Source organism: Callorhinus ursinus, unplaced genomic scaffold, assembly GCF_003265705.2.
Source record: "Callorhinus ursinus isolate GAN/ISIS: 27379988/994484 unplaced genomic scaffold, GSC_fseal_2.0 scaffold27, whole genome shotgun sequence".
Lineage (NCBI taxonomy): Eukaryota > Metazoa > Chordata > Mammalia > Carnivora > Otariidae > Callorhinus > Callorhinus ursinus.
Window position 1 is genome coordinate 9700353 of NW_027397089.1, and position 9731 is coordinate 9710083.

Below are 9731 nucleotides of genomic sequence, written 5' to 3' on the forward strand. Positions count from 1 at the left end.
ACAAGTAACCCTTGTTTCATGATTATAAAGACCCAACTGAAAACAATAGCACAGGAAAACAAGCCTTAGAAACATCAATAATTGAGTTTTTCTTTCTTTTTTGATAGTTGGAAAGTATATTTTGATAAACAATATATTTAGCAGTTTATCAATTATTTATGTTATAATTACAGGTTTACAAAAGATATGCACTGAGATTTCTTCTGACAGTTTTCACATGACACATTCTCACCAACTGTCAGTCTTCCTAATGAGGGAGACAAGATCATAACATTTTAGTGAATGAGCCTGGACTCAACCCATTTTAGTGTATTACTTAGATTGCAAAGAACCATTGAGCTTCACAACAAAAGTGCAGTCAGTAGATGTGCACTGAAGTATTGAATTGGGTCTCTAGGGCAGTGGTGGCAATCTGACTCTTTTATTTTTCTCTTAAGAAACACAATAGGTTACAATTTTATTTGTCAATTATACCTTAATAAAACTGAAAAAAAAGAAACATGATAGAATTTTGCCTTACTCATAAAAAGTAGCAACACCTTTTTCCTCACCCTGAGACCTCAGACGTGTATATGTTTCCATTCAGAAGGGGCTTCCCAATAGCTGGATAAATTGTGTAAGATTTGGATAATGGCTAAGTGTACAGCAGTCACTTGTTTGCCGGGTAGGTAGATTTCATGCACACTCTAGCCATGTTGATTATAGGGAATTTTCCATTGCTGGGGTAAATTGAGTCTTACAGTACTAATGTCTTTGGGACTTTCAAATTTGGACACTCCTCGTTACAGTGTAAACTTGGGCAAGTTATGTAAGCTCTGAGACTTTGGGTTTTTTTCTATAAAAACAGAGGGTAGAAAACTCACTATGAGCAAACTTATGAGGTCTCCTGGGATAAAATTAAATAAAATATTTTTTAAGATCCGTGTACAGTGCATAGTATATAATAAGTTCTCAATTACAGGTCTGTCCCCTTCTTTCCGATGGGGTTTGACTACATATGGACAGAAGTTCCTCGTTCTTCATTGTCATGTTATTCATTGGTTTGCAGATTTCTCATTGATCCAGGAAAAGAAATTAATTCTCTCTGGAAGGACCTTGCCTTCTACCAGAGAACAGACTTCTCTACTCACTTACTTGATATTCTGTTGTTTATCATGACCCCCCCAGGATTGTAACCATGTTGAATAATGAAGACTCACTATGTAGACACCAGACAAGTCCTGGGATTGAGTCCATGTGAGAGCTCCTAACAGAGGGGAGTGTGTCAAAAAGCTAAAGAACAGATTTGAAAAGCCTAAAATCCTTAGAATCACAGCTTCAGATCCTGGCAAGATTGAATTTGCTTTTTTTCCTCTGGAGTAGTTAAACTTAGTTTCATGTGTTTTGTCTGAGTACTGCGTGTGGGAGTAGGAATCTATATCATTCAGATGGAAGCTTTCATCTGTTTCAAGCCTGTATGTATATTAAAACAGCCATGAAATTTTATATGTGCTCAAAGCCTAAAAATATCAGCACAGACCTTAAGAGAATCAGACAGTGGGCTGAAGAAAGATTTAATATTCAGTACTTCTCCTTTCTATTTCTTTTTGCATCATTTTTATAAAAAGTTAGGTTGACAGGAGCCCTAAAAATATACTTTGAAAACTGGCAATTGTTCACTTAATGCATTGCATTAAGATGACAATTACAAACACTTTAAAATAAAACAGTCAGAACCTTTTCCTCAATAGCAGGGTTTTAGGGCCCAATTTGTCCAGATGAGAGCCTTAAGTCTCTTTTTTTTAGTTTTTTTAAAAAAAAACAACACCCAAAACCTGTTCCAGTAGTGTTATCAACATAATCTTGAGTTCCTTTAGTCTAAACACACGGAGAGCACAAAGAGGAAGTAAGGATGTTTCAGAGGGACAAACGGCCTCTGCGGATGAGAGTCTATCCTGAAAATGGGTATATTGGAGTCTTAACATTCAGGTCATGTCCTAGTTCCCAGGAATCTGTATCATTGGTACTTCAGGTAATTTATCAAGTTCAGGCTGCTTTTTTTTTTCTTTGCTACAGAGCAATGTAAACATCTGTCAATCTCCTAAAGCAATAAATACTGCTTTATTAAGTACAGCTGAATGCATGTTTTCATCAGAACAGGATCCCAGTATGCTGGAGAGCTACTTTTTCCACCCAAGACATCCTAAACCCAACTCTACCTGAATCTTGTGCTCCCAGGCCAATGCCTCATGCAGAAGGAACTATAGATATGTCACTGAACACATCTACCTCTTTGCCCCATGATCTTGGGAAAAACATGCCTTTGCTGCGCTCAACCCCATAACCCCCACATCTTCCCCTTCTATATCTACTCCTCCCCATGAAAGTAAGAGCTAGAGCATATGAATACCTATTTTTGGTAAATGTCATGGTTTTTCACATCACTAAGCATGAAAATTTTCTCTAAATATTTGAATTACTCCATTTATAGTCAAGGACACTTTCTCAAAATGAACATTTTAAAGCCAACCAATTTGACTATACATCTGGGTTTGAACCCAAGAGAGGCAGAAACACTATAGTTAATCAAACTAATTTGTATTACTATTCTTATCTGGTGGTCTCACTTTGAGGAAACCACAAGGATGTCATTTTGGGAAGTCGAAGCTTTAAGGGAGGGGTCAAGTGGGAGGTGTTGGATCTTTTGGTGGTCAATGATTGTATAAAACACAACATAAAGTTGTGATTAAAGATATTTAGTGCACTTTTTTTTTTTCTTAACACGTTTGCCTTTTCAGAGCAGTAATTTTGAATTATGACAATCTGGAAAGAATCAGTTCAGTGTGACATCATTCCCCGCCCCCCCCCAAAAAAACCCCACTAAATTTAGGGATTAGGAAAAACTGGGACCTAGGCCTGTCTATGAAATTTTTTAGTTTTGTTGTGTTGAGCAAATTAAATACCAATATGGTCTCAATTCCTTCTCTATAAAATAAGGAATTGGCTTAAATCAGAGTTCTCAAAATTTGTACTTTAGACTTGTGAATTATCTGAAGAAGTAAAATTATAAAATAAAATAAATGCATACTATATCTTCCAAATTAATACTAGCATATTAAGGGGTATGAAAGTGTCTTCAGTTAAAGACCCTAGCTTAACTTTGATTCAGTATTTTCCAAAAATTTTTTTCTAGTGGCATATCATAGTATCTTTTGGGAATAGAGTATAACAAATATCTTTTGGAAATTCTGGATTCAATAGTCTCGAAAACCCTTTCCAGCTAGCGTTTAATTATACTACTCTGCTTTTGTTATTTTTTGTATTTTGTCAGTAAGAGAGTGTTTTCTTTGTTGAATTTTAGTAATACTCAGATAAAGAATAACAAGAGATGAAATAATTTGGTTGCCTAAGGATTCATTAGAATGAGTCATTGGTCCCTCTGCTTCATTTAAGGTACTTTCCAGTATTAAAGTTTATGATTCTAAGATTCTAATTTGAGACCAGGGACAATTCTTCCTATAGGAAAAATTAATTTTATTTTTTTACCTTCTCAATAGCCTTATGGTCCTATGTCCATTAGCCTGTGCAAATGTTTATTTTTCCCATAAATTATTATTTCAAGACAATGATAGATTTATCTATGAGCAATGGAGACATTTTGTAGTCTCATGACTAGTACTGTTAATGTTTCTGAAAAATTATGTTTCTTATTACCTAATATCTTTAAATTTTAAGCTACGTGTTGGTACAAGTTCACACAGGCCTTATAATTTCTTAGGACATTACATTAGAGTCTGTGTGTGGTTGATTTTATTTATTTATTGTTTGAGTGCATTTTTGTCTAAACAATCTATATCTTTTGTTCAGACAAATGAAAAGGAAAGAGTGCATGTCTGCATCTTTAAGATGTTCGAGTTCATTTATAAAGAAGATGATCTTTGTTTTAAAACATATCCTCATCACCTACAGTTTCTTTAATCAAAGTCGTTCAAGATGCATTGCATTTTGGTATCAAAAGCTTCCAATAGTTCCTGCATCAAAAAGTGAGTACCATGTGTTTTATTTACGGTTAAAAAAATTGCTGAAAATCTTTCTAATTACTGCTTCTCTAATTGGTCACTCTTTCTCTAGTTATATATCGAGGATGGTAAAATACTCCCAGTACCCACAAGGTGGCATGGCCTTCTTGTGGAATTCAGTTTCATTTGGTTTATTACTGCTTTAGCTGCTGCTATATTTTAGATTCTACTCTTTTATTAAAGTTTTGAATTGCACTTTATGGTTTTATTTTTCCTCACTTGCAGCCAATGTACAGGGCTTGAATTTTTAGAGTGAGACATATTTTTCACAAACAGAGATATTCAAGTAAAATTCTCCAGACTTTTCTATTGTTTTAGTACACTTTGGAGCTGAATTTAAATTATTTGACTTTGTATAATGCCTCGTGCCTGATAAATACTAGGCACTCAATAAATTTTTGCTGTGGAATTTAATGACTTGTCTTACTGAAAAAAGTATTCAGATACTCGGTATTATCAGAATAATTTATGGATACTTTTTATCATTCTACTTGCGAAAAAAGATCTGCCTCCACTCTCCAGGAAACACTGTTATTTTATAGTATTACAAAAATGTGTTACAGATTAGGGTAAAATTTCCATCCTTTCTCAATTGCAAAAAAAGTCATGGCTAATTCAGTTTATCCATCTACTCTTCCTTGGTAAATATTAGTGGATGCACCCAGCCCTGTCCTAAGGGGTAAAGAACATATGAGAATGAGTAGGGCATAGATAAGTGGGTAGATATATAATTCAATAATGCTGTGCACCAAAGAGAAACAATAAAACAGAGAAAGAGCTAGTGGGATTAAGAGTCATTATACTCTTAATTTTTTTTTTAAAGATTTGATTTATTTATTTGATAGAGCGAGGAGAGAGAGGGAGCATGAGCGGGGAAGAGGGGAGAGGGACAAACAGACTCGCTGCTGAACAGGGAGCTGATGACGTGGGGCTGATCTCAGGACCCTGGGATCATGACCTGAGCTGAAGGCAGACGCTGAACTGACTGAGCCACCCACGCGCCCCTATACTCTTAATTTGAGTAGTCAGATAAGGCCTCTCTCAGACAGTAGACTTTGCAAAAAGACCTGCAGAAGGTACAGAAGTGCAAAGACTCCAAGGTGGGAGTAGGCTGCTACTTTAATGTGTCCCACCACAGAGCCTTGTGTGAAATGACATGGGGGCACAGGGGAATGAGGGGCTCCTCAGGGCATGTGAAAGAGGATTTTGTAGAGGAAGGCAAATTCACCCCAAAGTGGAGAGAAAGGTACTCCGGGCGGAGAGAACAGCAGGAGCACAGTCATAGAGGTGTGAAAGTGAAAGACGTGTTTGCGTGGGAAGCAAGAGAACACAACAATGAATGGGACCAACGGGCAACAGTCATATATGTACAACTCTATTTTATATCTACTTGGGAGGAAAAGCAATGATTTTACCAGACTTATTTTAGGAAAAATAAGATGGCTCCAAGTTTTAATTGAGGCAAATCTTGAAAAAAAAAATAAACTGACAATATACATGCAAGGTAATCCTAACCTATAATTTGGATCTGTTCTTTGCTCCAAAAAATTTATGTTCCTTGTCATTGGGATCAGGAAACTTTGAGTTCAGAATGCCTAAGAGGACAGATAGTAGAAGTTTTGAGCACCCTATATTTTTTAGATGTCAGTTTTCCTTTTGAGATAAGGCCCCCAGGATGCAGTGTCTACCTTGGAATGCACTAAATTTTATACATCTCAGATCTCTACAATAGATAGTGTAAGTCTCTTTTATGAGAGGTTTCACCAGAGGGAGAGCTCAAGTGATTATATCTGATGGCTTCTTCTAGGTTTTAAACCTTTAGCAGGGATCGGATATGGGGATGGAAAAATATCCCTTGCTTGTTTTAGAGAAACAGAATCTGACACATGCAACTGTAACACCTATAGTTCTAAATGAATGTATATGAATGTTCTAAATGAATGTATATATCTACTACTGCCATTATGTTTCCTTTCCTTTTTTTAAAAGTATAAATGTTTTTATTTTTACTTACTTATTTTTTAAAGTTTTTATTTAATTTTATTAAATTCCAATTAGTTAACATACAGTGTAATACTAGTTTCAGGTGTACGATATAGTGAGTCAACACTTCCATACATCACCCAGTGCTCATTACAAGTGCCCTCCTTAATCCCCATCACCTATTTAACCCACCTCTCTGGTCCACCTCCCCTCTGGTAACCATCAGTTTGTTCTCTACAGTTAAGAGTTTCTTGGGTTGCCTGGGTGGCTCAGTTGGTTAAGCATCTGTCTTCGGCTCAGGTCATGATCTCAGGGTCCTGGGATTGAGCCCGGCATCACATCCGGCTCCCTGCTCAGTGGGGAGTCTGCTTCTCCCTCTCCCTCTGCCCCTCCCCCTGCTTGTGCTTTCTCTTGTTCTCTCTCCCACTCTCTAGCAAATAAATAAATAAAATCTTTTTTTTTTAAAGGAGCCTGTTTCTTGGTTTGCCCCTCTCTCCCTTTCTTTTTTCTCCCTTTGTTCATTTGTTTTGTTTCTTTTTTTATTATGTTATGTTTGTCACCATACATACATCATTAGTTTTTGATGTAGTGTTCCATGATTCATTGTTTGCATGTAACACCCAGTGCTCCATACAATACGTGTTTTGTTTCTTAAATTCCACATATGAGTGAGATCATAAGGTATTTGTCTTTCTCTGACTGACTTTAGCATAATACTAGCATAATACATAGCATACAATACATAGCATAATACTCTCTAGCTCCATCCATGTCACTGCAAATGAAAAATTTTCATTCTTTTCTATGGCTGAGCAATGTTCCATTGTATAGCTATATACCACATCATCAATGGACAGTTGGGCTGTTTCCATAACTTGGCTATTGCAGATAATGCCGCTATAAAGAGTTGAGTGCATGTATCCCTTTGAATTAGTATTTTTGTATTCTTTGGGTAAAGCTAGTAATGTGATCCTGGATCCTAAGGTAGTCCTATTGTTAACTTTTTGAGGAATCTCCATACTGTTTTCCAGAGTGGCTGCACCCGTTTGCATTCCCACCAACAGTGCAAGAGGATTCCCCTTTCTCTACATCCTCACCAACACCTGTTGTTTATAATTGATTTCCTTTCTTTTCTTTTTTTTTTTGAGATACAACAATAGGTTTAAATCTCAGTTGTTCAAGCTACATTTATTTTTCTAAAATTCAATTTAATTTCTACTTTCAGACATTATTTGGCTGGCATGGCAGAAAACTTCGGGACTTTTGGTGGTACCCTTCCTTCCTGAAGTTGTGGTAAGTGTTTGAAGGTCATGATGAAGTTTAAGGCCCTAGTGGGGTGGGATCTGCTCCACACAGACTGCCATCGAGAAACTGCCAACCATCTATTCATATGGCACCTGCAGGCCTGTGGCTCACTTGCTGGTTTGGTGACACCTCTGGAGGTAAGAACTTGTTGCTGCTTCCCTAGCATAGTAGAGCCATGGGTCCTTGCTAGGCCACCCTTTGTCCCATGTGCGTGAATGTAGATTTCCTGCTGAGGTTGATGTTATCTCTCCTGGGCTCTGCTCTAGACATTCTCAGCCACTATCTTCTGAATAGGGCCAACTTGTCTGTTCTGCCTCTTCTCCCCGTAATCCAGAAGAAACTATTTTGAAGTCTAGAAGGGAAATCTTTCTGCCTTTGTGTTTTCTCCACTAGCTGGCCTATGCCACAAATCATCAATATTCTTCCAAGAGTTAGGCTCTTGGAAACCAGGTATAGGAAAATCAGAGGATGTTTTCTGCCCCACCCCCCAAGCAGTTCTGAGCCAGTGGTGGAGATTGATTCTCTGCTCTAACCAGTGAAGGGAAAGAGGGAAATACCACAGGAAGAAAAAAGTTATTATTTCACAAATATTCACATGATTTCATACACATAGAGGCCGTGTGTTCATAGTCAAAGTATTTATTCATATCTGGATGTGTGTTTTTTGTGGGAAGGCAAGGTTACTGCTCTCTGCTGGGCAATCTCAGGCAACTCCTTCAACATTTTAGAGCATTCGTTTCCTAATAGATAAACAGTGGATGCTAAGGCTGCAATTCCTAACTGGGAGATTGTTGTGAGGAGTAAATGAGGCAATTGTATGAACATGGTTAATCATTATGCACGTATACACACATCTACAGCACCAAGAGCACATTTCTGGCTTTAGTTCAAAATTTTGTGTTTTGAATCTCAAGTGACCTATGTCCTCAAAAGTAGTAAACCTAGTGATGAAACAAAACAAAATTATTAGACTTACCAGATAAGATATTAGTTTACCTTCTTTTTTTCTAGGAAGAGTAGGAAATCTCCCTATTGCTATAGATCCTCCTCTTTGCCCAAACCATAAATCTTTTCCATTCTGCCCATTTAAGTAGCAGCTTTGTGAGGGCATTGTTTTGTCCTCATCTCTGAGAATGTTGTAGCATGCTCAGGGCTGAAGAATACGATGATGTGTGGAGGTTTCTGTGCCAACCTTGGTTGAGTAGAGGAGATGGAACCAGGGGCTTGCACCCGCCTTGCGACTTAGCCCAGCACTGAGTACTAGCCAGCTTCCACATTACTGTTCCTCAAATGATAAGACCCTGGAAAGTGAGGTCCAGTCATCTGAATGGGTGCCCACACAAAGAAGCAGTAGGAGTCGGGCAACAGAAGAGAGCCTGGCATCCCAGGCATGCTGGGTGCTGCTTTCCTTCCTGGCCCTATCCCTGTCTATGCTTCCCGTGTCCCCCCAACAGATCCATGTGCACATACATAGGGCCCAAGTCCCGTGACCTAGAACAAACAAATGAGCATTTTCAGGGACTGTTACCCCCACGCTTATGAACATGGTACATTTCAATTTAGTCTTATTTTTTTTTCTCCTGACACTACTTAATCATTTCTCCCTTACACCATTTCTCTGAGAAAGATAGACGTCAGATTTAGTTATGTTATTTTCCCATAGAAAAATAACAGTCATTTATTGAGCACTTACTATATGCCCAGGAGTGTGCTAAGCACTTTACATTCATTATGTCATTTGATCCCTATGACAAACCTCTGAGGTAAGAATGGTCATTTCCTTCTTTTGTTAATAGGTAAGGAAACTAAGGCTTAGCCAAATGTGGCTTGCCCCGAGATCACACAGTAAGTGCCGGAATTACCACTCTGAACCCAGATGGTGTGACTCTAGGGTTTATGCTCTTAAACACAACAGTATCTGGATAAGGGAACTGAGGCACTGAAGGTTCCAGGAACTCACTCAAGTTCTCAAGGGAAGATCTGATCATAAAAACTCTTTTCTCTTGATCTTCCATCCAGTATTCCAAATGCAAAGCAAACCAGGAAGAACCAACTCTGTTCAGGTGCACATTGCACAGTCACCTTCCAGCAGATCACGGAGACCTGGTTTCTCAGTGGTGAGTAAGGTCATGCTGCCCGCTTTGCCTGATCAAATGCCTTTACTCTTATTCTACTTGCTGTCCTACAGGGCTGACTTCATGGGACCTAAAGCTTACACTCTTTGGAGGAACCACTTTTAAAGATACACAATTATGGGTACAAAGTTATGAACATTTGTGTATTTATTATGAGAAATAAAATCATATCAAATAATAAACTTGTCAGGAAGCTGACAAGTACCACAAATACCCTAAAATCGATAGACATAATATTTTTCTCAATTAA

General features: G+C 37.9%; 1 protein-coding gene across 2 annotated transcripts in view; it reads left to right on the forward strand.

The window, feature by feature from the left end:
* Positions 1-9460, forward strand: part of BCAT1 (branched chain amino acid transaminase 1) — a 151853-nt gene extending 142393 nt beyond the window's left edge. The window contains exons 11-13 of one of the 2 annotated variants that reach the window (XR_012373972.1): positions 3847-4022; positions 7267-7334; positions 9366-9460. Coding sequence is in view for 1 of the 2 variants with exons in the window: in XM_073877849.1 (XP_073733950.1) it covers positions 3847-3957 (111 nt within the window). In the remaining variant the exon portion in view is untranslated. Of the gene's footprint in view, positions 1-3846; positions 4023-7266; positions 7335-9365 lie in introns of those variants that run through there. The other variant, XM_073877849.1, reaches the window with a different exon arrangement.
* Positions 9461-9731: the final 271 nt, after the last annotated feature.